The following is a 27,729-nucleotide window of genomic DNA, read 5'->3' on the forward strand; positions in this document are numbered from 1 at the left end:
TCCACTTTTGGACACTGGGTCCAGCGTTTGACCACGTCAGGGGGAAAGGGATAACGTGTATCCTTCAGACGTTTGGAAAAACGCTTGTCCGGATAAGCATGGTGTTTCTGGATTGATTCTCTGAAGTCAGAGTGGTCCAGAAAAGTACTCAATTTACGCTTGGGATACAGGAAATGGAATTTTTCCTGCTGGGCAGCTGCCTCCTCTGCTGAAGGGGCTGGGGGAGAAATATCCAACAGCCTATTGATGGCCGCTATAAGGTCATTTACCATGGCGTCACCATCTGGCGTATCCAAATTGAGTGCGGTGTCAGGACCAGACTCCTGATCACCCACCTCTGTCTCATCATATAGAGACCCTTCTCGCTGAGACCCTGACCCGCGTGACGACGTGGAGGGTCTCTCCCAGCGAGCTCGCTTAGGCGGCCTGGGACTGTCATCAGAGTCAGAGCCCTCAGCCTGTGATGCCTGGGACCCCCTTGAAGTACGGATTAGTTCCAACTGAGGGGGACCGGGGAACATAGACACAGCAGTGTCCATGGTCTGAGCAACTGGCCTGGACTGCAAGGTCTCCAGGATTTTTGTCATAGTCACAGACATTTTATCAGCAAAGACTGCAAATTCTGTCCCCGTCACCGGGGCAGGGTTCACAGGCGTCTCTGCCTGGGCTACCACCACCATAGGCTCTGGCTGACGAAGTGCCACTGGGACTGAACATTGCACACAATGGGGGTCATTGGAACCTGCCGGTAGATTAGCCCCACATGCGGCACAAGCAGTGTATACCGCCCGTGCCTTGGCACCCTTGCGTTTTGTGGATGACATGTTGCTGTCTCCTCAGAGCAATATAGGGGTATACAGCCAAGAAGCGACCGTACAGTGCAGTATATATATATATATATATCTCTGGTACAGGAAAAAGTACACCAATACACACTGTGGCACTAGTGGGGCCAGCACTAATGTGCTGCTTACCGCCCGCTAAACGCGGGTGTGTGGTCGCCAGAAATCCCTAGTCTGGGTCTCCCAGAGCCTGTGTCCGTCCTCCAGCCAGACTGCATGCAGGAATGGCTGCCGGCGTCCTGTGGAGGGGGGGGCGGGCCCTGGGCGTGCTCAGACCAAAAGCGGGAAACCTGCGTCCCACTGTGCCTAGTGAGAGGGCTGGAGCATGTAAATAAGGCTCCAGCCCTCGGCGCTGACGATTGCACAGCGTCTGTCCCATTCCCTGATTGACAGGGAGGGGGGCGGGAACGAAGCGGAGCTAGGCCGCAAAAGCCGGGGACTAAATTTATCAGCGCCGCCGCCGTAAAAGCGCGGTCGGCGCTAAGTCCCCGGCGCACTACAAGTCCCAGCCGCGCCGCCGCTCCGAGAGTGGCCGGCGCGGTAGTTCCCAGCACATGAATTCACACAGCTAAGCTGCTGTGACTCAAACCCCAGCGTGGAGCGCTACTGTCCCCGGCGCACTAACACACCCAGCAAGTCTGGCGTGTGCGTGCCTGTCTGTACGGGGACACAGAGTACCTGAAAGTTGCAGGGCCTTGTCCCTGAACGGTACCCAGCTCCGTATCCAGCAGGTTCACTGGGTCTGTGGATGGAGCCCGGCCTCAGGGCTTGGGGGCCGGTAAGATCCCACTTCCTCAGAGCCCCTCAGGGGGATGGGGAAGGAAAACAGCATGTGGGCTCCAGCCTCTGTACCCGCAATGGGTACCTCAACCTTACAAACCACAAGTGGGGTAAGAAGGGAGCATGCTGGGGGCCCCATATGGGCCCTCTTTTCTTCCATCCGACATAGTCAGCAGCTACTGCTGACTAAACAGTGGAGCTATGCGTGGATGTCTGACCTCCTTCGCACAAAGCAGAAAACTGGTGAGCCAGTGATCCCACTGGGGGTGTATAGCCAGAAGGGGAGGGGCCTTACACTTTTTAGTGTAATTGCTTTGTGTGGCCTCCGGAGGCAGTGCTATACACCCAATCGTCTGGGTCTCCCAATGGAGCGCCGAAGAAAACTAAATTGTAAGGAAGGGATTAACAAACTGCACTTTCATGAATATCACAGAGCACTGGGTTCTACTTTGTTTTTGCCTCTGTTTTATTTTCTCACCATGGACGGCAGCACAACAATCATAAGGACGCAGAAGGATGGGAGAACTTCAGAGCAGGTACCTGGTTTAGCAGCTTCTGCAGGGGCTTCCGTTGGAGGTACTGATGTTCCGGCTGCTGGTGCCGGTTCTGCTCCTCCTGATGGACTTGTGCGGATGAATTTAGATGTCAAGGATGACACTCCTGTTACAGCCCAACCAGCCCATCCACCGACAATTCCCGGGCTGGTGGAGGCGGCGTGGACATCTTTTTCTGGGGGAAAAAAAAGCAACATTAGTATTAATGTTCCTACATTTGTTCCCTTCTTACAAAGGGAAGGTTACGCCTCACATACACAACACGTATATCATAAAGAACTGCAGCATCGTGTGTTGTATCTGCATCATATTCAATCCTCTGCCCCCTAATCGCAGGGGCGTACCACGCATTTTGGCACACCACGTGGCCACTGAGTCTTGGCACCCCCTGCCCCTTCACCCTCTTACGTCAGTTATTCCAATCTCAACCAGTATATGTATCCTCAGGATGCAGATACAATTGAATACAATGGTTGACTTAAACTGGAGATTGCTTTGCTTGATCGATGACACTTAAGCAGGCTTTACACGCAGCGAAATCACAAGCGAGCGTACCCGCCCCGTCGGTTGTGCGTCAGAGGCAAATCGCTGCCCAACATCGCTTACACCCGTCACACGGACTTACCTGCCTAGCAACGTTGCTGTGGCCGGCGAACTGCCTCCTTTCTAAGGGGGGGGTTTGTGCGGCGTCACAAAGCGGCCGCCCAATAGAAGCTGAGGGGCAGAGATAATCAGGACGAACATCCCGCCCACCTCCTTCCTTCCTCATTGCCGGCGGCCGGAGGTAAGGTGATGTTCATCGTTCCTGCGGTGTCACACATAGTGATGTCTGCTGCCGCAGGAACGACGAACAACCTGCGTCCTGCAACATCAACGATATTTGGGATTAGAACGACATGTCAACGATCAACGATGTGGTGAGTAATTTTAATCGTTAACGGTAGTTCGTGCGTTTCACATGCAACGACATCGCTAACAAGGCCGGATGTGCGTCACGAATTCCGTGACCCCCAACGACATCTCGTTAGCGATGTCGTTGCGTGTAAAGCGGCCTTTAGAGTAATCTCTGTTGTCCCCTGAATCTCAGCCTCTGGCTAACCTTCACTGGTGAAACAAGATGGCCATCAACGGGGTCTTTTGCAGGCCACCAGCTGCCATAATAACACCTCATTTCTCTGCAATTGAACTGAAAGAAGGTGAGGGCAATTGGAGCCCATTCATATACTGCTGACAGTAATTAATCAGCAGCATCTAAATGGTCAACAGCAGCGATTGGCACTCCACGCCAGACACATATTCCGGCTATATAACAAAGGTAGCATCTGCCAGGTAAGAAGAAAAAGTATGTTACGGGTCATTAAGGGGTTAAAAAAAAAAATCACTGCAAGGAGGAATTTCAACTTTTCAAGTGACCAAAAAAGAGCATCTCAGTTTACAAGCCCCAGAGACCATGCACTGCATTACACACGTCACTTGCCTAGTTCAGCCAGCTGTGCCGGATCTTCAGATATTGTCTCTAATTTTTCCAAAAAACTGCGGATTGCTTTGAAAGCCTAGAATGAAAAAAGATATAGAGAATCAGTAAATGTTGCTTTATTGCACCTGATCACAGCAGTAATTATGTCTGGATGTCTTGTTTTCTCCTTACCTGATCCCGAACACTCTTCTCTGGATCCTTTGTGACCCCGCACAATACAGGAAGAATTTTCCCAGCACAGTCGTTCATGGAATAAAAGTTGTGAGTAGCAGCAAAACCAAGGACTCCGGCAGCACGGGACGGGGAAAACGGATCCTTTGTGGCTCTGCTGAACGCCGATATTAAGACCCTCTGCCGTGTCTGTAAAGTTCACATTCAGGATTATAGACCGCGCTCTACTCCTGCTCAGTCTGTAACTCATCAATTCCCTCTTTAGCGGGTATCACATAATATTGCCCTATATTCTATTATCACTTATGTCATTAATGTGCACTTTAAGTAACACTGATCCATAGCCATTTTCCCTAAACTTTTCACAAATCAACATTCAATGCAGCTGGATAAAGAAAACCTGGATCAAGTATGTTTATGCCCATACCTTAGTGCTTTTCTACTGATTTATTAGGTACATTTATCATAGAAATCTGCTGCTTGCTTGTACTTTTATGATTATTAGACGCTTGGGTGCAAGAAGCTCTTTATGCAACAGGTGGAAAAGCGAGGCTACGAGGCAACGGGCCCGCGAGGCTACGAGGCAACGGGCCCGCGAGGCTACGAGGCAACGGGCCCGCGAGGCTACGGGCCCGCGAGGCTACGAGGCAACGGGCCCGCGAGGGTAGGACAAGATGGAACTTTGGGTGGAGTGTGCCTCATGTTCCTAAAATCTTACTGTGTAAAATTTTGCAGCAGAGCTGACCCAACTGCAGGCAGTGCATGCGCACATTGATTTCCCGGCGGGCTTTAGTAAAATGTCTCCAGTGTGGGCTCATGCACGCAGATTTAGATCTCGGCTCAATGATAAGCCAAGATTTCAATCTGTGTATGTGCCGCCTCAATGCCATTTTACCGAAACCCATCGAGAAATAAATATGCGCATGCGCCGACATTGCAGGTGGTGCTTGCGCACATTAATCTCCCACCGGAGCTTCAGTAAAATGACGCCAGAGGTGGCACATGCACAGATTGACCTCCCAGAGGGCTTCCGTAAAATGACACTGACTGCATCACCTGCACAGTTTGAAATCTTAGCTCGTCATTGACCTAAATCTGAGCATGCGCCGATAGTGGCGTCATCCTGAAGCTTGCCTGGAAGTCAATGTATGCAAGCGCCGCCAGCGGTTAGGGCAGTGCTGAATTTATGAACACAAGAGGCAGCTGAAGGGCTGTGGCTGAACCGAAGACCCCTCCCCACAGTCCCACCTAACTATACAAAGCGCTTTTTGTATCTAAACTTCTCATTAAAGAGTAACCAGGCTGCGGATATCTATACTAAAGATACCTAATAAGGCATGGGCATAAAGGTGCGGTTCTTCTGATTTAAGTTTAATATCCCTGATCCTGGTTCTATTTAAAGGACAACTCATCAAAAAAGAGAATTTTGTTTACTTACCGTAAATTCTTTTTCTTATAGTTCCGACATGGGAGACCCAGACCATGGGTGTATAGCTTCTGCCTCCGGAGGACACACAAAGTACTACACTCAAACGTGTAGCTCCTCCCTCCGGGCTATATACACCCCCTGGATGACAATCTAACCAGTTCAGTGCAAAAGCTGAAGGAGGACATCCACCCATAAGTAGAGATAGAGTAAAACTCGGAAAGAAGGGAATTTTGTTTACTTACCGTAAATTCCTTTTCTTCTAGCTCCAATTGGGAGACCCAGACAGTGGGTGTATAGCTACTGCCTCTGGAGGCCGCACAAAGAACTACACTTAAAAGTGTAAGGCCCCTCCCCTTCTGGCTATACACCCTCCCGTAGGAGTACGGATTCCTCAGTTTTAGTACCAAAGCAAGAAGGAGGAAAGCCAATAACAGTTTCAAAAACAAATTCAATCCGATAACAAGATCGGAGAACTTAAGAAACAACATGAACAACATGTGCACCCGAAAAACGAAACCCTAAGAACAAATAGGGCGGGTGCTGGGTCTCCCAATTGGAGCTAGAAGAAAAGGAATTTACGGTAAGTAAACAAAATTCCCTTCTTCTTTTTCGCTCCTAATTGGGAGACCCAGACAGTGGGACGTCCAAAAGCAGTCCCTGGGTGGGTAAAAAGATACCACATGAACGGGCTGTCAGACAGCCTCTTCCTACAGGTGGGCCACCGCCGCCTGAAGGACCTGTCTACCTAGGCTGGCATCTGCCGAAGCGTAGGTATGCACTTGATAGTGTTTGGTAAACGTGTGCAGACTCGACCAGGTAGCCGCCTGGCACACTTGCTGAGCCGTAGCCTGATGCCGCAATGCCCAGGACGCACCCACGGCTCTGGTAGAATGGGCCTTCAGTCCAGATGGAATCGGAAGCCCAGCAGAACGGTATGTGTGAAGAATTGGTTCCTTGATCCACCGCGCCAGGGTGGATTTGGAAGCTTGCGATCCCTTATGCTGACCAGCGACTAGGACAAAGAGCGCATCAGAACGGCGTAGAGACGCCGTGCGAGAAATGTAAATCCTGAGTGCTCTCACCAGGTCCAACAGATGTAAACCCTTTTCAAATTGGTGAACTGGATGCGGACACAAAGATGGCAAAGTGATATCCTGATTGAGATGAAAGGAAGAAACCACCTTGGGAGAAAACTCTGGAATTGGACGCAGTACTACCTTGTCTTGGTGAAACACCAGGAAGGGAGATTTGCAAGATAACGCCGCTAGCTCGGACACTCTTCGAAGAGACGTGACCGCCACAAGAAAAACTACCTTTTGTGAAAGCCGAGAAAGGGAAACCTCTTTCAAAGGCTCGAAAGGCGGCTTCTGGAGAGCAATGAGAACCTTGTTCAGATCCCAGGGTTCCAATGGCCGTCTGTAAGGAGGAACGATATGACGAACTCCTTGGAGAAACGTGCGTACTTTAGAAAGCCGTGCCAAGCGCTTCTGAAAGAATACGGATAGCGCGGAGACTTGACCCTTAAGAGAGCTAAGCGACAAACCTTTTTCCAACCCAGACTGCAGGAAGGAAAGAAAAATTGGCAATGCAAATGGCCAGGGAGAAAACCCTTGAGCCAAGCACCACGCTAAGAATATCTTCCACGTCCTGTGATAGATCTTAGCTGAGGATGGTTTTCTAGCCTGTCTCATTGTGGCAACAACTTCATGAGATAAACCTGAGGCCGCTAGGATCCAGGACTCAATGGCCACACAGTCAGGTTCAGGGCCGCAGAATTCAGATGGAAAAACGGCCCTTGAGACAGCAAATCTGGACGGTCTGGTAGTGTCCACGGTTGGCCTACCGTGAGATGCCACAGATCCGGGTACCACGACCTTCTTGGCCAATCTGGAGCGACGAGTATGGCTCGATGGCAGTCGGACCTGATTTTCCGGAGAACTCTGGGTAACAATGCTAGAGGTGGAAACACATAGGGGAGTCGGAATTGCGACCAATCCTGAACCAAGGCGTCTGCCGCCAGTGCTCGGTGATCGTGAGACCGTGCCATGAAAACTGGGACCTTGTTGTTGTGCCGTGACGCCATCAGATCGACGTCCGGCGTCCCCCAGCGGCAACAGATCTGCTGAAACACGTCCGGGTGAAGGGACCATTCTCCTGCGTCCATGCCCTGGCGACTGAGAAAGTCTGCTTCCCAGTTTTCCACGCCTGGGATGTGAACTGCGGATATGGTGGACGCTCTGCTTTCCACCCACGTCAAAATCCGCTGGACTTCTTGAAAAGCTTGGCGACTGCGTGTTCCCCCTTGGTGGTTGATGTACGCCACCGCCGTGGAATTGTCCGACTGAATCCGAATCTGCTTGCCTTCCAGCCATTGTTGGAAGGCTCGCAGGGCAAGATAGATTGCTCTGATTTCCAGAACATTGATCTGCAGGGTGGACTCTTCCCGAGTCCACGTCCCCTGAGCCCTGTGGTGGAGAAACACCGCTCCCCACTCTGATAGGCTCGCATCCGTCGTGACCACTGCCCAGGACGGGGGAAGGAACGACTTTCCCTGTGACAATGAGGTGGGGAGAAGCCACCAACGCAGAGAGTCCTTGGCAGTCTGAGAGAGGGAGACAGTCCTGTCGAGGGACGTCGATTTCCCATTCCATTGGCGTAGAATGTCCCATTGTAGAGGGCGCAGATGAAACTGCGCGAACGGGACTGCCTCCATTGCTGCTACCATCTTTCCTAGGAAATGCATGAGGCGCCTCAGTGAGTGCGACTGGCTCTGAAGGAGAGATTGCACTCCAGTCCGTAGCGAGCACTGCTTGTCCAGTGGAAGCTTCACTATCTGAGAGAGTATGAAACTCCATGCCAAGATAAGTCAGAGATTGGGTCGGGGTTAGATGAGACTTTGGAAAGTTGATAATCCACCCGAAACTCTGGAGAGTGTCTAGTGCCACCTTCAGACTGTGCTGGCATGCCTCTTGAGAGGGTGCCTTTATAAGCAGGTCGTCTAGATACGGGATGACCGAGTGACCCTGCGAGTGCAGAACAGCTACTACTGCTGCCATGACTTTGGTGAAGACCCGGGGGGCTGTTGCCAGACCGAAAGGTAACGCTACGAACTGCAGGTGTTCGTCGTGTATGACGAAGCGTAGGAAACGCTGATGCTCTGGTGCAATCGGCACGTGGAGATACGCATCTTTGATATCTATTGATGCTAGAAAATCTCCTTGAGACATTGAGGCTATGACGGAGCGTAGGGATTCCATCCGGAACCTCCTGACTTTTACGTGTCTGTTGAGCAACTTTAGATCCAGGACGGGTCGATACGATCCGTCCTTTTTTGGGACCACAAACAGATTGGAGTAAAAACCGTGACCTTGTTCCTGAAGAGGGACGGAGGTCACCACTCCTTCCGCCTTTAGAGCGGCCACCGCCTGCAACAGAGCATCGGCTCGGTCTGGTGGTGGAGAAGTTCTGAAGAAACGAGTTGGCGGACGAGAACTGAACTCTATCCTGTACCCGTGAGACAGAATATCCCTCACCCAACGGTCTTTGACGCGTGACAGCCAAATGTCGCCAAAGTGGGAAAGCCTCCCACCGACCGAGGGTGTGGGAATCGGAGACTGCAAGTCAGGAGGACGCCGTCTTGGCAACGGTTCCTCCGGCTGTCCTTTTTGGGCGTGACTGAGACCTCCAAGAATCTGAGCGTCTCTGGTCTTTTTGAGTCTTTTTTGACGAGGCGAATTGGGACCTGCCCGGTCCTCGAAAGGACCGATAACCAGACTGACCCTTCCTCTGTTGGGGTTTGTTTTGTCTGTGTTGCGGTAAGGATGAGTCCTTACCCTTGGAGTGTTTGATGATTTCATCCAAACGCTCTCCAAACAATCGGTCACGAGAAAAAGGCAAATTGGTTAAGCACTTCTTGGAATGAGAATCTGCTTTCCAATGTCTCAACCACAGGGCCCTACGCAAAACAACGGAGTTGGCTGACGCCACTGCCGTGCGGCTTGTAGCGTCAAGAACAGCATTAATCGCGTACGACGCGAATGCCGCCATTTGCGAGGTCAATGGTGCTACCTGCGGGGCAAATGCACGTGTGACTGAGTCGACTTGCGCAAGCCCGGCTGAGATAGCTTGGAGTGCCCATACGGCCGCAAAAGATGGCGCTAACGACGCTCCAATCGCTTCATAGATGGATTTCAGCCAGAGCTCCATCTGCCTGTCAGTGGCATCTTTAAGTGCCGCTCCATCTTCAACTGCAACCAAGGATCTAGCTGCAAGCCTGGAAATTGGAGGATCCACTTTTGGACACTGGGTCCAACCCTTGACCACCTCAGGGGGAAAAGGATAGCGTGTATCTTTAAGCCGTTTAGAAAAACGTCTTTCAGGATAAGCGTGGGGTTTCTGGATTGCGTCTCTAAAGTCAGCGTGGTCCAGAAAAGTGCTTAATGTACGCTTAGGGTATCTGAAATGGATTCTCTCGTGCTGCGAAGCTGACTCCTCTACAAGAGGAGCTGGTGGGGAAATATTTAACATCTTATTGATGTTAAATATAAGATCATTAACTATGGCGTCACCATCTGGTGTATCTAGATTGAGAGCGGTCCCAGGATCAGAATCCTGATCAGTTACGTCCGCCTCATCACCCATAGATTCATCTCGCTGGGATCCTGACCATTGAGATGAATGTGAAGGCCCGTCATAGCGAGCCCGCTTAGGCTGCCCGGGGCCATCGTCCGAGTCAGAGTCTTCACCCTGAGGTGTATGTGCCCGTCCCGGAGCTTGGAGGTAATTCAGCTGAGGGGGACCAGGGGGCAATGATTGCACAGTGTCCGTGGCCTGAAGTACAGGCCTAGCTCGCAATGTGTCAAGAATTTGTGACATAGTGAGAGACATTCTGTCAGCAAAAGCTGCAAACTCAATTCCTGTCACCTGGACAGCATTCACAGGTGGTACACCCTGGGTCACGTCCAGCAGAGGTCCCGACTGTGCAAGCGCCGCAGGGGCCGAGCACTGCACACAATGGGGGTCCGTGGAGCCTGCCGGTAGAAAAGTCCCACATGCGGTGCAGGAAGCATATAATGTCTGTGCCTTGGCACCCTTGCGTTTTACGGACGACATGCTGCTGGCTCTCTGCAATGTGAGAGAGTCTATAGCCAAAGGGCGACCAGCGCTATGCAATACAAAGTATTTGTAGAAACAAAATACTAAGAATACTACTGGCACAAGAGGGGGTGAGCCCTGAGGGCTGCTTACCGCCCGCTGAATAGCGGGTAAGAGGCGCAGAATTCCTTGTCTGGGTCTCCCCGGCTCCCCTCTGCAGCTCAGCGTGTCAGCAGGAATGGCTGCCGGCGTCTGTGGAGAGGGGCGGTCCGTGGGAGTTCCTAAACAAAAGTGCGGGAAACAGTGTCCCCTCTGTGCCTATTGTGAGGGCTGGAGTATGTAAAAACGACTCCAGCCCTCGGCGCTGATGCACTGACCAGCGTCCCGCCCCTCTCCTGACTGGCAGGTCTGGGGGCGGGAACGAACGGAAGCAGGCCGCAAAAGCCGGGGACTCGAGTTATCAGCGCGGCCGCCGTAAAAGCGCGGCCCGCGCTGAAGTCCCCGGCGCACCACAAGTGCCAGCCGCGCCGCAGTCCCAGCGGCCGGCGCGACCGATTCCCAGAAGTGTGCCTGCTTCAGCGAAGCTGAATGAGGCCATGGCACAAGCGCCGCAGCGCTGATGTCCCCGGCGCACTACAACACCCAGCATGCTGCGGTGTGAGCGCCAAATGCACGGGGACACAGAGTACCTTGAGGAAGCAGGGCCATGTCCCTGATGTACTCCGCTCCATCCAGCATCTTCTCCAGGGGCTGTAGATGGAGCACGGTCTCAGTGCCTGGAGACCAGTAAATCCCACTTCACCCAGAGCCCTGTAAAAAGGGATGGGGAAGGAATCAGCATGTGGGCTCCTGCCGCCGTACCCGCAATGGGTACCTCAACCTTACAAACACCTCCGACATACAGTGGGGTGAGAAGGGAGCATGCTGGGAGCCCTGTATGGGCCCTCTTTTCTTCCATCCGACATAGTCAGCAGCTGCTGCTGACTAAAAACAATGGAGCTATGCGTGCGTGTCTGACCTCCTTCGCACAAAGCTAAAACTGAGGAATCCGTACTCCTACGGGAGGGTGTATAGCCAGAAGGGGAGGGGCCTTACACTTTTAAGTGTAGTTCTTTGTGCGGCCTCCAGAGGCAGTAGCTATACACCCACTGTCTGGGTCTCCCAATTAGGAGCGAAAAAGAAAACCGGAACCTCTGTCTACAACAACTGCCGGTGAAACACACGGAACAAGAACTGCCAACAGGCAACAGGGAGGGTGCTGGGTCTCCCATGTCGGAACTATAAGAAAAAGAATTTACGGTAAGTAAACAAAATTCTCTTTTTCTTCATCGTTCCTTATGGGAGACCCAGACCATAAGACGTCTCAAAGCAGTCCATGGGTGGGAAATAAACCAAACTGAGAAGTAGGCAAAACCTAACTTCACAAATGGGCGACAGCCGCCTGAAGGATGCGTCTGCCCAAGCTCGCATCTGCCGAAGCATGAGCATGCACTTGGTAGTGCTTCGAAAAGGTGTGCAGACTAGACCAAGTGGCAGCCTGACAAACCTGCTGAGCCGTAGCCTGGTGCCTGAAAGCCCAGGAGGCACCGACAGCTCTGGTCGAGTGCGCCTTAATCCCTGGCGGTGGGGGCACCTGAGAACACTGGTAGGCATCAGAGATGGCCGACCTAATCCAACGAGCTAGGGTCGGTTTAGAAGCCGAGAGACCCTTGCGCTGACCCGTGGTTAACACAAAAAGTGAGGTGCACCGCCTAAAAGCGGCGGTGTGTGACACATAGATTCGGAGCGCCCGCACCAAATCCAAGGTATGCAACGCCTTCTCAAAGCGATGCACAGGGGCCGGACAAAGGGAAGGCAACGAAATGTCCTGGTTAAGGTGGAAAGAAGACACCACCTTAGGGAGAAAATCCGGAGTCGGACGGAGAGCCACCTTGTCTTGGTGAAACACTAAAAAAGGTGACTCCGAAGAGAGCGCAGCCAAATCAGAGACTCTCCTGAGAGAAGTTATGGCTACTAGAAAAACCACTTTCTGTGAAAGTCTAAACAAAGGAACCTCCCTAAGAGGCTCAAAGGGGGGTTTCTGTAAGGCCGTGAGGACCAGATTAAGATCCCAGGGATCCAAAGGCCGCCGGTAAGGAGGAATGAGGTGAGATGCGCCCTGCATGAAGGTGCGCACCTGAGCCAGTCGGGCGATACGCCGCTGGAATAAAACTGACAGAGCCGACACCTGTCCCTTGAGGGAATTGAGGGACAGTCCTAGCTGCAGACCGGACTGTAGAAAGGACAGGATGGTCGGCAAGGAGAACGGCCAAGGAGCATGGCCGGAAGAGCGACACCAGGACAGGAAAATCTTCCAAGTCCTGTGGTAAATCTTGGCAGAGGAAGACTTCCGAGCCTGAGTCATAGTGGAGATGACCTCGGAAGGAATGCCTGAAGCCGTCAGGATCCAGGACTCAAGAGCCACGCCGTCAATCTGAGAGCCGCAGAATTCTGGCGGAAAAACGGACCTTGAGAGAGAAGGTCTGGGCGGTCCAAGAGATGCCACGGCATTTCTACGGACAGACGGAGCAGATCTGGGTACCAAGCTCGCCTGGGCCAGTCCGGAGCAATGATTATGACCCGACGGCCCTCCATTCTGATCTTGCGCAGAACCCTGGGCAAGAGAGCTAGAGGGGGAAACACATAGGCCAGACGGAACTGGGACCAATCTTGAACCAGTGCGTCCGCTGCGAAGGCCTGAGGATCGTGGGAGCGAGCCACGTAAACCGGAACCTTGTTGTTGTGCCGGGATGCCATTAGATCCACTTCCGGAGTGCCCCACTTGCGGCAGATTGACCTGAACACTGCCGGATGCAGGGCCCACTCGCCGCTGTCCACGGTTTGACGGCTGAGATAATCGGCCTCCCAGTTTTCTACGCCTGGGATGTGGACTGCGGATATGGTGGACGGAGTCCTCCGTCCACTGAAGGATTCGTTGAACCTCCAACATCGCCAGGCGGCTGCAAGTCCCGCCCTGGTGATTGATGTAGGCAACCGCTGTCGCGTTGTCCGACTGGACTCGAATGTGCTTGCCCGCCAACAGGTGGTGAAAGGCTACGAGAGCTAGAAGAACAGCCCTGATTTCCAGCACATTGATCGAGAGAGCTGATTCGGACGGAGTCCAAGTGCCCTGTGCTCGGTGGTGGAGAAATACTGCTCCCCAGCCGGAGAGGCTGGCATCCGTGGTGAGGATCACCCAGGACGGAGTCAGGAAGGAGCGTCCCTGTGACAGAGAGAGGGGCCGAAGCCACCACTGAAGAGAGCTCCTGGTCTGCGGCGACAGAGCCACTAGCCTGTGCAAGGAAGAGGTCCGCTTGTCCCAACAGCGGAGAATGTCCAGCTGCAGGGGACGCAGATGGAACTGGGCAAAGGGAACCGCTTCCATTGACGCCACCATCTGACCCAGCACCTGCATGAGGTGCCTGATGGAATGACGGCGGGGCTTCAACAGAGAGCGCACCGCCAGATGAAGGGACTGCTGTTTGACTAAGGGCAGCTTCACAAGTGCCCGCAGAGTCTCGAATTGCATCCCTAGGTACGTAAGTTCCTGGGTCGGGGTCAAAGTGGACTTGGGCAGATTGACAAGCCACCCGAATTGAACAAGCGTGGCGAGAGTGAGCGACACGCTCCGCTGGCAGTCTGCACTGGATGAGGCCTTGACTAGAAGGTCGTCCAGGTAGGGGATTACTGCCAACCCCTGGAGATGCAGGACCGCAACCACTGCTGTCATGACCTTGGTGAAAACACGAGGGGCCGTGGCTAACCCGAAGGGGAGAGCCACGAATTGGAAATGTTCCTCTCCGATTGCAAAGCGTAGCCAACGCTGGTGTGAAACCGCAATAGGCACATGCAGATAGGCATCTCTGATGTCGATGGATGCTAGAAAATCTCCTTGGGTCATTGAGGCAATGACCGATCTCAGAGATTCCATGCGAAAGCGCCGCACCTGAACATGCTTGTTGAGAAGCTTGAGATCCAGGATGGGCCGGAAGGAACCGTCCTTCTTGGGGACTAGGAAGAGGTTTGAGTAGAAACCTGTGAACCGTTCCCGGGCGGGAACCGGAACAATTACACCGTTGGCCTGCAAGGATGCCACGGCCTGTGAGAAGGCGACGGCTTTGGAGCAGGGGGGAATGGACAGAAAAAATCTGTTTGGCGGGCTGGAAGAAAAATCTATCCTGTAGCCGTGGGAGATGATATCCCGCACCCACTGATCGGAGACGGTGGGAGAGCCTGCCACCGACCAAGGACGTTGCTGGCGCAGCCAGATAGTCAAGAGGAGGCTGCCTTAGTGGCAGCGGCTCCTCCGTTCTTCTGAGGACGCGGCTTCGCGCGCCAGTTGGGTTTACGATCCTTGGCTGAGGTAGTGGACGAAGCTGAGGGCTTAGAGGATGACCAGTTAGAGGAACGAAAGGAACGAAACCTCGACTGGTTCCTGCCCTGGACAGGTTTTATGGTTTTAGTTTGTGGCAAGGAAGTACTCTTCCCGCCAGTCGCTTCCTTAATAATTTCATCCAGTTGTTCACCGAACAGCCGGGACCCAGCAAAGGGGAGCCCAGCAAGGTACTTCTTAGAAGAAGCGTCTGCTTTCCACTCTCGAAGCCACAAGATCCTGCGGATCGCGAGAGAATTAGCGGAAGCCACCGCCGTGCGGTGAGAAGCCTCCAGAATGGCAGACATGGCGTAGGATGAAAAAGCCGAAGCCTGGGAAGTTAAGGTAACCATCTCGGGTATAGAGTCCCTGGCGAGGGAATGTATCTCCGCCAGAGAGGCAGAGATTGCCTTAAGAGCCCACACTGCTGCAAAAGACGGGGAGAACGAGGCTCCTGCCGCCTCATATACAGATTTGGCCAGAAGGTCAACCTGGCGGTCAGTGGGATCCTTAAGAGAGGTGCCATCGGCCACAGATACGACTGTCCGGGCTGAGATTCTAGACACCGGAGGGTCTACCTTTGGGGACTGAGCCCACTCCTTAACCACCTCTGGTGGAAAGGGAAAACGGTCATCAGAACTACGCTTTGGGAAGCGTTTGTCAGGACAGGCCCTGGGCTTGGTAACAGTGGCCTGAAAACTGGAGAGGTAAACTGGTGTATTTCTACCAGAGAGGCTTGTTCCTCTGACACTGGGGGATTGAGGTTCAGAACGGAGTTAATGGATGCAATCAAGTCACTAACATCCGCATCACCCTCAGATAAGTCAATGGGGTACATAGAGGTAGTGTCTGAGCCCACAGTAAAAGTATCCTCCTCTCCCTGCACCTCAGCTCGTGAATCAGAGCCGTGGGACAAGGAAGGAGAAGGGTCCCTGCGTCTCCGTTTAGGAGGACGGGGTCCTAAAACATGCTCTGAGAGCTCTTCAGAGCTCGGAGCAGCAGAGGCGCCCTGAGAAGGGGGCTGATGCATGGTCAGCAGAGTCCGGGACAGCTGTCCCATGGAGTCTGCAAAAGACTGGGAAATAGCTCTGGAAAAAGATGCTACCCAAGCCGGGGGGGTTCAGCCACCGGGGCCAGAGCAGCCGGATGGACCCCTGAGGAGACTCCAGGCTGAGGCACCACCATGTTAGAGCAGGCATCACAATGTGGATATGTGCTCGGTTCTGGCAGAATGAGCTGACATGCAGTGCATATAGCGTACAGCTTAGCAGACTTGCTCCTAGTGACAGACATGCTGCTGAGGTGGAGGCTCTGCAGTAAAGAATACACTCCTGTAGAATGACCCCCTGAGAGTGTATAATAAAGCCCACAACCAGAGGTTGTGGCTTACCAGACCGTGTGTGCCCTCCGGATTCCACAGCTCGGACCCCCAGTGAAGCGTCTGCTTTCCAGGATGCAGCAGCTGCAGCAGCCAGCGCCGATCAGTGTAAGAACGCTGATAAAATGGCGCTGGAGTGAGGAGGGGGGGCGGGGATTAGCCCAAGAGCGGGAAACCGGAGGGCCAAGGAGAGATACAGGGGAGGGAAACATCTCCTCAGAGAGTAGTGTCCTCCCCTCTGCTGAACGGCCGGTGGGCGGCGCCACACTGTTCCCCTGCATGAATGACATGCAGGGGAAGCTGAAAACGAAACTAGGCCGCAACTGAAGCCGGGGCCTAGATTTTTACATGCGGCCGACGAGCAGGCACCCTCGGCGCGGTTCTCAGGAAAAACCCAGAGAACCGGCCGGAATTCACAGCAAAGTCAAAGAAGGGAATTTTGTTTACTTACCGTAAATTCCTTTTCTTCTAGCTCTAATTGGGAGACCCAGACAATTGGGTGTATAGGCTATGCCTCCGGAGGCCACACAAAGTACTACACTTAAAAGTGTTAGGCCCCTCCCCTTCTGCCAATACACCCCCCGTGCTCCCACGGGCTGCTCAGTTTTGGTGCAAAAGCAAGAAGGAGGAAAAAATAATTATAAACTGGTTTAACTTCAATCCGAAGGAAACTCGGAGAACTGAAACCATTCAATATGAACAACATGTGTACACAAAAAAACAGGGGCGGGTGCTGGGTCTCCCAATTAGAGCTAGAAGAAAAGGAATTTATGGTAAGTAAACAAAATTCCCTTCTTTTTCGCTCTATTGGGAGACCCAGACAATTGGGACGTCCAAAAGCAGTCCCTGGGTGGGTAAAATAATACCTCGTAAGAGAGCCGTAAAACGGCCCTTTCCTACAGGTGGGCAACCGCCGCCTGAAGGACTCGTCCACCTAGGCTGGCATCCGCCGCAGCATAGGTATGCACCTGATAGTGCTTCGTGAAAGTGTGCAGGCTCGACCAGGTAGCCGCCTGACACACCTGTTGAGCCGCAGCCTGGTGCCTCAAAGCCCAGGACGCTCCCACGGCTCTGGTAGAATGGGCCTTCAGCCCTGAGGGAACCGGAAGCCCAGCCGAACGGTAAGCTTCGATAATTGGCTCCTTGATCCACCGAGCCAGGGTTGATTTGGAAGCCTGTGACCCTTTACGCTGGCCAGCGACAAGGACAAAGAGTGCATCCGAGCGGCGCAGGGGCGCCGTACGAGAAATGTAGAGTCTGAGTGCTCTCACCAGATCTAACAAGTGCAAATCCTTTTCACATTGGTGAACTGGATGAGGATAAACAGAGGGTAAGGAAATATCCTTGTATGCCACCGCTGTAGATTTGTCCGACTGAATTCGGATCTGCTTGCCTTCCAGCCACTGCTGGAACGCTTTCAGGGCAAGATACACTGCCCGAATTTCCAGAACATTGATCTGAAGCGAGGACTCTTGCCGGGTCCACGTACCCTGAGTCCTGTGGTGGAGAAAAAACCGCTCCCCACCCTGACAGACTTGCGTCCGTCGTGACTACTTCCCAGGATGGGGGTAGGAAGGATTTCCCCTTCGACAATGAAGTGGGAAGAAGCCACCACCGAAGGGAAGCTTTGGTCGCCTGAGAGAGGGAGACGGTCCTGTCGAGGGACGTCGGCTTCCTGTCCCATTTGCGTAGGATGTCCCATTGAAGAGGACGCAGGTGAAACTGCGCGAAAGGGACTGCTTCCATTGCTGCCACCATCTTCCCCAGGAAGTGCATGAGGCGCCTCAAGGGGTGTGACTGGCCTTGAAGGAGAGATTGTACCCCTGTCTGTAGTGACCGCTGCTTGATCAGCGGAAGCTTCACTATCGCTGAGAGGGTATGAAACTCCATGCCAATGTATGTGAGCGATTGGGCCGGTGTCAGATTTGACTTTGGAAAAATGATGATCCACCCGAAACTCTGGAGAGTCTCCAGGGTAGCGTCGAGGCTGTGTTGGCATGCCTCTAGAGAGGGTGCCTTGATCAACAGATCGTCCAAGTACGGGATCACCGAGTGACCCTGAGAATGGAGGACCGCTACTACAGTAGCCATAACCTTGGTGAAAACCCGTGGGGCTGTTGCCAGGCCGAATGGCAGTGCCACGAACTGCAGGTGTTCGTTTCCTATGGCGAAGCGCAAGAAGCGCTGGTGCTCTGGGGCAATCGGAACGTGGAGATAAGCATCTTTGATATCGATCGATGCAAGGAAAACTCCTTGGGACATTGAGGCGATGACGGAGCGAAGGGATTCCATCCGGAACCGCCTGGTCTTTACGTGTTTGTTGAGAAGTTTCAGGTCTAGGACAGGACGGAAAGACCCGTCCTTCTTTGGGACCACAAACAAGTTGGAGTAAAAACCGTGGCCCTGTTGATGAAGAGGAACAGGGGCCACCACTCCTTCTGCCTTCAGAGTGCCCAGCGCCTGCAGAAGAGCCTCGGCTCTCTCGGGAGGCGGAGAAGACCTGAAGAATCGAGTCGGGGGACGAGAGATGAACTCTATCTTGTAACCGTGAGACAGAATGTCTCTCACCCAGCGGTCTTTTATTTGTGGCAGCCAGGTGTCGCAAAAGCGGGAGAGCCTGCCACCGACCGAGGATGCTACTAGAGGAGGTAGAAGTCATGAGGCAGCCGCTTTGTTAGCGGTGCTCCCAATGGCCTTTTTAGGACGTGACTTAGACCGCCATGCATCAGAGTTCCTTTGTTCTTTCTGAGACCTTTTGGACGAGGAGAATTGGGACCTGCCCGCGCCCCGAAAGGACCGAAACCTCGACTGCCCTCTCCTCTGTTGGGAGAGGTTCTGCTTGGGCTGGGGTAAGGATGTATCCTTTCCCTTGGATTGTTTGATGATTTCATCCAGGCGCTCGCCAAAGAGCCTGTCGCCAGAAATTGGCAAACCGGTTAAACGCTTTTTTGGAAGCGGAATCTGCCTTCCACTCCCGTAGCCACAAGGCCCTGCGGACTACTACCGAATTGGCGGTCGCAACTGCCGTACGGCTCACAGAGTCCAGGACAGCATTCATAGCGTAAGACGCAATTGCCGAGGTCTGGGAGGTAATGGAAGCCACTTGTGGCGCGGCCGCTTCAATTTTCGCTTGACCTGCTGATATAGCTTGTAGCGCCCATACGGCTGCGAATGCTGGGGCAAAAGAAGCTCCGATAGCTTCATAGATGGACTTCATCCAGAGCTCCATCTGCCTGTCAGTGGCATCTTTAAGCGAGGCCCCATCTTCCACTGCAAGTATGGATCTAGCCGCCAGTCTGGAGATTGGAGGATCCACTTTGGGACATTGAATCCAACCTTTAACCACTTCCGGGGGAAAAGGATAACGTGTATCCTTAAGGCGCTTAGAGAAACGCTTATCCGGACAAGCATGGTGATTCTGGATTGCCTCTCTGAAATCAGAGTGGTCTAGAAACATACTCTGTGTACGCTTGGGGAACCTGAAGCGAAATTTCTCCTGCTGAGAATCAGACTCCTCCGCCGGAGGGGCTGAGGGAAGAATATCCAGCAACTGATGAATGGATGCAATAAGATCATTCACTATGGCGTCCCCGTCTGGGGAATTAAGATTGAGAGCGCTCCCAGGATCAGAATCCTGATCAGCTGTTTCCGCATCATCAACCAGAGAATCCCCCCCGCTGAGACCCTAAACAATATGATGTCGAGGGAAATTCTAAGCGGGCTCGCTTAGACGATCTGGGGCTAGGTTCTAAGTCCGAACCCTCCGTCTGGGATGTATGAGATACCCCGTGAGGACATTGTTGGTCCAACTGAGGGGGGTCAGGGAACAATGATTCAACAGAGTCCCTTTGCTGAGATACCGGTCTGGACTGCAAGGCTTCTAGTATCTTAGCCATAGTCTCAGAGAGATGATCCTTAAAGGCTGCAAACTCAGTCCCCGTCACCTGGACAGTGTCAACAGGTGGCTCCCCCTGGGCCCCTCTTAGCAGAGGATCCGGCTGAGGAAGTGTCACAGGGGTCGAACACTGTACACAATGAGGGTCAGTGGAACCTGCCTGTAGCTGGGTCTTACATGCGGCGCAGGCAACATAATAAGCCTGTGTTTTGGCACCCCTGCCTTTTATGGGCGCCATGCTATAGTTTTCCCTGAGTAACACAATAGGGTATATAGCCAGAAAGAACTGTGCTCATACAGTGTAAATTATATACAGTACACAAATAATGTACCCATACAATACAGCACCATGGGGCTAGCACCACATGTGCTGTTTACCAGCCGCCTAAGCGGTTGTGAGGCCACCAGAGACCGTGTCTGGGTCTCCCATGAATATGTCCCTCTCTGCAGCGTCGGTGGAGCTGACAGGAATGGCTGCGGCGTCCTGACGAGCTGAGGAAGCTGTGGGCGTGGCCTAGAAAGAGCGCGAAACGGGCGCTCATACTGTGTACAGTGAGGGGAGTGGAGCATGTAAATCATACTCCAGCCCTCATTGCTGCTCGCTCCGTGCAGCGTCCCGCCCTTCCCCTGCCTGTCAGGGCTGAGGGCGGGAGAAAAAAAAGGGAAACTAGGCCGCAATGAAGCCGGGGACTGTAGTAATAAACGCGGCCGCCGTAAAAGCGCGGTCGCGTGAAAGTCCCCGGCGAACTACAAGTCCCAGCCGCGCCGCAGTGTCCCGTGGCAACGGCGGTCAGTGCGGTAGCCCTTACATATAAACACACTCAGCGACGCTGAGTGTGTAATGGCACATATAGACCCGGTCAGCGCCGCGGTCCCCGGTGCACTAGCACACCCAGCAAAGCTGAGGTGATGCCGTGCGCGGTCCCCATAGGGATACAGAGTACCTTTAAGATGCAGGGCCATGTCCCTGAACGGTATCGGCTCCTATCCATCAGGCTCCACAGGAGTTGTGGATGAAGCCCGGTCTCAGTGCCTGGAGACCGATAAGATCCCACTTCACCCAGAGCCCTAAGGGGGATGGGGAAGGAAAAACAGCATGTGGGCTCCAGCCGCCGTACCCGCAATGGATACCTCAACCTTAACAACACCGCCGACAAAAGTGGGGTGAGAAGGGAGCATGCTGGGGGCCCTATATGGGCCCACTTTTCTTCCATCCGACCTAGTCAGCAGCTGCTGCTGACTAATCTGTGGAGCTGTGCTGTGCGTGTCTGACCTCCTTCGCACAAAGCAAAAAACTGAGCAGCCCGTGGGAGCACGGGGGGTGTATTGGCAGAAGGGGAGGGGCCTAACACTTTTAAGTGTAGTACTTTGTGCGGCCTCCGGAGGCATAGCCTATACACCCAATTGTCTGGGTCTCCCAATAGAGCGAAAAAGAAAGACACACTCTCCCCTTAATAAATGTACCCGGGACCCCTGAAAAACGTCTCAATACTTAGCTTTTGAGACGCAGGGCCATGTCCCTGGGGGGGGGTTAAACGCTCCGTCCGGCAGAATCCTGACAGGGCTGCGGATGGAGACCGGTCTCCTGCAAAGCAGAGAGGACCGTGATGGCTCCCACTTCAAGCCAGAGCCTCAGAGGATGGTGAAGGAGCGCGGCATGTGAAGGCTCCAGCCTTGTAAAGTCAACCTTAACAGCACCGCCGACACAGTGGGGTGAGAAGGGACATGCCGGGAGTCCAGACTGGACCCGCTTTTCTTCCATATCTTTGAAATCAAAAATCTTAAAAATTAAAAATCAGAGAATGCATGTGTGTGTGTGACCTCCTGAAACACAAAGCATTGAACTGGTTAGATTGTCATCCAGGGGGTGTATATAGCCCGGAGGGAGGAGCTACACGTTTGAGTGTAGTACTTTGTGTGTCCTCCGGAGGCAGAAGCTATACACCCATGGTCTGGGTCTCCCATAAGAAACGATGAAGAAAAAAAAAATTCACCTCTTCTTAAAATCAGGTTTTTGTGTTAAAATTTAAAATGACTGTTACACTTTATTTAATAAATTCAATAGTTCACATGAAAATAAACAACTTTGTAATATATGTTATCAGACAAATTTGCTTCTTTCTCTGCCAGAATTGATCAGTCGCAGTATCAAAATGCTCAATTCTGAGGTCAAATCTGTATTCAGTGAAGACTTTCCCATTACTGAGAGAGGAGATGGCAGTTGGTGCTACTAGCAGCCCTGGGAAAAAAAATAGGCTGGTCTCCAAATCATTTAACCCATTTGATCCTGTGGTCTGTATCTAACAAGCCATGTCAGGCTAAGTTCACACTTCCGTTGTTTTGCATCAGTCACAATCCGTAGCCTTGAGGAATTACGGTATCCTGCAAAATATTTTGCAGGAATCCTGTTTTTCCCCATAGGCTTCTATTAGTGACGGATTGTGACTGATGATGCCGCGTTGCATCCGCTGCATCGCGGTCAGTCGTTTTTTAACTGACCGCCAGGTGGGAGCAACGCAGCCTGTAACGTTTTTTGAGCAGCGCGATGCGCAGGATTTCGCTGTGCATGCGCTCTCTGGCTCCCCGCCCCCGTAACCAGGATAAACATTGGGTAACCAAGCAATGCGCTTTGGTTAGTTACCAGATATTTACAGTGGTTACAGGTGCAGGGAGCCCGCGCTAAGCGGTGTATGCTGGTAACCAAGCAAAAAGTGCTGTGCTTTTAGTTACCCGATATTTACCCTGGATACAGTGTGCAAGGAGGCCGACACTTCACCACTCAGCTCCGCCCCCTCCCGCACTGCGCATGTGTACACACACACACACACACACACACACACACTCACTTGTCCCCAGCCCTGCAGTCCCCGCGGCACTGACGTCCTCAGCTCCACGGCCCCGCCCCTCGCACTCCGCCCCCTCCCGCACTCCGCATGTACACACGCATGTAGACACACACACACAGTCACACTCACCTGTCCCCAGCCATGCAGACTGCGGCACTGATGTCCTCAGCTCCGCCCCCCCGAACTCCGTCCCCCGCACACAACGGAGTCCGACAAAAATTATTTTCTTTGTCACCGTTGTCATCCGTTGTACAACGCATCAGTCACATGCGTCAAGCAACGCATGTGACTGATGCAAAACAACGGAAGTGTGAACTTAGCCTAAAGTGTCTAACAGAGGAAGCCTACACCTCCTTCTGATGATTGGAGATGGGAGGGAGAAGCAGGAGACAGACATTTGCTGCAAGTTCCAGTTTTCCATAGAACTTTATGAGCACCAACTGTCATCTCCTATCCCAATAATGGGAAAATCTGTATTCACTGAAGATGTGGGTCTGATGCTGTGACACATAAGTCAATACTTATTACTTTCTTTGGTGAAGACACCACACTTGCGAGGGTCAGTCCTTATTGATAACACATCATAGTAAAATATCTCACATTTCACTTATTACTTTCTATGATACAGATAGCTACAGTTTTCAGTGTTTCTGGCCGGGGGTTGTGTCAGTCATTGCAACTCCAATAAAGGGAGCAGATTTGAAATGTAATACCAAACACAACCTATGGTCAGGAGGGGGGCACTGTTCTGCAGGAAAGCAGCCATGTTTTTCTAATGTCAAATGTTCATATCTTCAACAACAGATACATTCAATCCCCAATACTCACAGCAGGGTTCAGATAAGAGGCAATCTTGCCCAAGCAGACGGTTGTATTGCAGCGGATCGGTCCCTGGTCATCCCGGGCTTGTAGTCGAGCAAAATGCTTCATCAGCTCCACATTCACGTTATTCTCATTCAACTTAGGAGCCAGGAGCAGCATGGACTATAGGCAAGAACAAAGCAGTGACTGCTACACGGAGTGCGTATGTACCGGAAGTAACACAATTCTTATGATGAAATGTTTTGAGGACTGAAATTTTTTGTTTTCAACTGATTGATTTAACTTTTTTAAAAACACTAAATGCCGTAGGGCTGGAGAAAGCTGGGATTATAAGATCAATTTCCTCCCATCAATTTTTCTTTACAGATCCCAGAAAATTGTGATCTAATTCCTGAAGGATATTGGATCATTATTAGTAGTGATTGATTGCTAAGAGGACAAAAATTATGTCCTGCCAGCATGCGGCAACACTACAGGCTGAAAGCCCATGTTGCCATAGATATCCATTAAAGCAACTAAAATGCAGGAAGGAATCCTTTTTTTTGGGTCTCAATGCTAAACATTGAGCTCAACATTTTGCATGACAAGGAGCTGCTCATTTCAGTTTGATGTCATTAGTCAATCTCTATAATGGCGGACTGCTGTGCAGCACCCTGACAGGCATTCATGCTGTGTGCACACAGTGCGTTTTTGATACTTTTTTTTTTTAGAAATCTGCATTAAAATGTGCATGCCTACCATTATCCCAGCAATGAGATTTCTGAAGTTCTGTGAGCATGTTGTTTTTTCCTTGCAGAATTGGTGCAGAGAAAATCTGCAGCATGTCAATTGTTGCGGTGTTTTTTCTTGCTTTTTTTTTTAGCCCTTCCAGCCATTAAAGTGGTGGTTCACCCATATTTTTTTTTCCAGATTGATATATTGAGAAACAATGTTTCTCTCATATACCTTGTGTTGGCAATAGTGCTTGTGAGAGGCGCTATTGCAGACCGCTGTTCCCCGCTCTGTGATCTCGGGGATCCGGTGACGTCACATCAAGTTCCTGCTCACGTCTCATCATTGCGGCCGGCTGCAGTCTTCCTGACTCACTGTGCTGTGGGTGGCGTTTCACTGCTTGTCACAGCACAGCGCGTCTCCTGCTTGCTGCGCTCTGATTTGAGGGAGAAGGGAGCAAATGGGCTGTGACGAGCGGTGAAACACTACCCACAACCCATCACTCACGGACACTGCGGCCGGCCGCGGTGTCAGGAACTTGACGTGACGTCACCAGATCCCCGAGGTCACGAAGCCTGGGGGTCAGGCATGGGGAACCGCGGCCTGCAATAAAAACACTCACAGGCACTATTGCCAACATAACATATTTGAGAGAAACATTGTTTCTCAATATAATATCGATCTAGAAAATAAAAAATATGGGTGAACCACCCCTTTTAACTTAATTAAAAAACACATGCATAAAAAAAAACTCACCTAAAAACGCACCAAAAACGCGTGCGTTTTTCTGCCAGAAATTGGAGATTTCGTGCAGAAATTCTCTGCACATGCATCCTGCAGCGCGCACATACCCTTATAGCTAGCAAGGTGACAGGAAGGGGTTAAATGCAATTCGTTTATAATTATGTGAAGAAAAAAAAAAAAAAAAAAAAATGAAGTGCAGCCCCTAAAAAGCAAAGAAGACAACTTTTCCCCATGCAGCCAGCGCTCACCTTTACAGTCTGTTCACGTATAGCCGGGTTTGTATCCGTAAAACCATGGACCACATGGGGGAAGATTTGCGAGTTGACGGTTGGCTCATTAAGATACTGGATAAAATTCTCCATCTGTTATGTAGAATCCCAAGAAAAATCAAGTGAATAACAGAAGGAAGTGGGTAGGTTTTCTTTTTTTCTTTTTAATTTTAAATGTTCGTTAAATATTCATAACATCCCCATTTTGTAAATTGTAAGAACGTTCGTCATCAGCCAGAAACGCCATAGAAAATGAGAATCAGCGAGCCGAGGTGACCAGTATTTTCCAGAGTTTACAGTAAGGATACATTAATGCTTATAATGAACACGTCATCTGCTGCAGAACCTCTTTGTGAAGAGAGAGGAGGAGCTTTGTGTGAATTGTGTCAAAGTCAATATAAAAGTAGTTGGGAGTGAAAACCGCCATCATCAAAGTTGATGGGTGAGCAGGGGGCAGACTATAGCGTAAAGGATGATATAGGGGGAAGCAACGTACAGCCTGACACTTTCTTTGAACATGGGGGAAAGCAACGTACAGACTGACACTTTCTTTGAACATGGGGGAAAGCAACGTACAGCCTGACACTTTCTTTGAACATAGGGGAAAGCAATGTACAGCCTGACACTTTCTTTGAACATGGGGGAAAAGCAACGTACAGCCTGACACTTTCTTTGAACATGGGGGAAAGCAACGTACAGCCTGACACTTTCTTTGAACATGGGGGAAAGCAACGTACAGCCTGACACTTTCTTTGAACATAGGGGAAAGCAATGTACAGCCTGACACTTTCTTTGAACATGGGGGAAAGCAACGTACAGCCTGACACTTTCTTTGAACATAGGGGAAAGCAATGTACAGCCTGACACTTTCTTTGAACATGGGGGAAAGCAACGTACAGCCTGACACTTTCTTTGAACATAGGGGAAAGCAATGTACAGCCTGACACTTTCTTTGAACATGGGGGAAAGCAACGTACAGCCTGACACTTTCTTTGAACATGGGGGAAAGAAACGTACAGCCTGACACTTTCTTTGAACATGGGGGAAAGCAACGTACAGCCTGACACTTTCTTTGAACATGGGGGAAAGCAATGTACAGCCTGACAATTTCTTTGAACATGGGGGAAAGCAACGTACAGCCTGACACTTTCTTTGAACATAGGGGAAAGCAATGTACAGCCTGACACTTTCTTTGAACATGGGGAAAATCAACGTACAGCCTGACACTTTCTTTGAACATGGGGGAAAGCAACGTACAGCCTGACACTTTCTTTGAACATAGGGGAAAGAAACGTACAGCCTGACACTTTTTGAACATGGGGGAAAGCAACGTACAGCCTGACACTTTCTTTGAACATGGGGGAAAGCAATGTACAGCCTGACACTTTCTTTGAACATGGGGGAAAGCAACGTACAGCCTGACACTTTCTTTGAACATAGGGGAAAGCAATGTACAGCCTGACACTTTCTTTGAACATGGGGAAAATCAACGTACAGCCTGACACTTTCTTTGAACATGGGGGAAAGCAATGTACAGCCTGACACTTTCTTTGAACATGGGGGAAAGCAATGTACAGCCTGACACTTTCTTTGAACAGTTTGCTTTTTCTTACACTTCTACTCACGGTGAATCTATTCTTACCTTTTCCTTGGTGTGACGTAAACATATCAGATCTAAAGAAAGCAAAAAATGCATGACCCTTATATGACAGATGTCGCACCTGCTGCAGGAGCCGTATCCTCATGGCTCGGTCAGTGGAAGAAAACATCTTCACAATGATGGGGATGATCTTCTGCTGATATTCATCGGCATTTAGAAATTTTCCAATCTAAAATATAATAAAAAACAGATTTTACCATAAAGTATAAAACCACAGATTGTTAGACGGTCACTTCCTTCTACATAACTTGTTGTTTAGTGTACGTGCGCACGATCAGGACTGCCTGCATTCAGAACGCAGCGGGTCCTGACCTGCAGGGCCGAAAGTCTCCTCCGCAGTTGACTGTACCCACGATCAGGTTTCAGCGCGCAGCGGTCTCTCGCTTGTGTTCTTCCCTACGGAGGACGCAGGCAATTCCGCAGCAAACAATTGACATGCTGCGGTCTGGAAAGAAGCACCGCAGGTCAGTGTTTGCTGCGGAAAAAACAAGCACAGTGGGCATGGGATTTTTAGAAATCCCATCCTTTGTGCTTGTACTGTACAAAGCAGCGTTTTGGACGCAGCTGAAGCACACTGTGTCCAAAACGCTGCAAATACTGATCGTGGGCAAGCAGCTTTACGGTCAATCTGTGAGGGTTGTCGTTT

General features: G+C 51.4%; 1 protein-coding gene across 2 annotated transcripts in view; it reads right to left on the reverse strand.

Annotated features, from left to right (window-relative positions):
* The window catches only part of LOC142255270 (N-terminal kinase-like protein), a 69,530-nt gene that overhangs the window by 26,384 nt on the left and 15,417 nt on the right, over positions 1–27,729 (reverse strand). For both annotated transcript variants that reach the window (XM_075326801.1, XM_075326800.1), the window contains exons 6-11: positions 27,145–27,252; positions 25,403–25,516; positions 23,706–23,861; positions 3,825–4,013; positions 3,654–3,729; positions 2,163–2,351 (exon numbers count right to left, since the gene is read on the reverse strand). In XM_075326801.1, coding sequence (XP_075182916.1) covers positions 2,163–2,351; positions 3,654–3,729; positions 3,825–4,013; positions 23,706–23,861; positions 25,403–25,516; positions 27,145–27,252 — 832 coding nt within the window. The remainder of the gene's footprint in view (positions 1–2,162; positions 2,352–3,653; positions 3,730–3,824; positions 4,014–23,705; positions 23,862–25,402; positions 25,517–27,144; positions 27,253–27,729) is intronic.

The sequence above is a fragment of the Anomaloglossus baeobatrachus genome, chromosome 10 (genome assembly GCF_048569485.1).
Source record: "Anomaloglossus baeobatrachus isolate aAnoBae1 chromosome 10, aAnoBae1.hap1, whole genome shotgun sequence".
NCBI lineage: Eukaryota > Metazoa > Chordata > Amphibia > Anura > Aromobatidae > Anomaloglossus > Anomaloglossus baeobatrachus.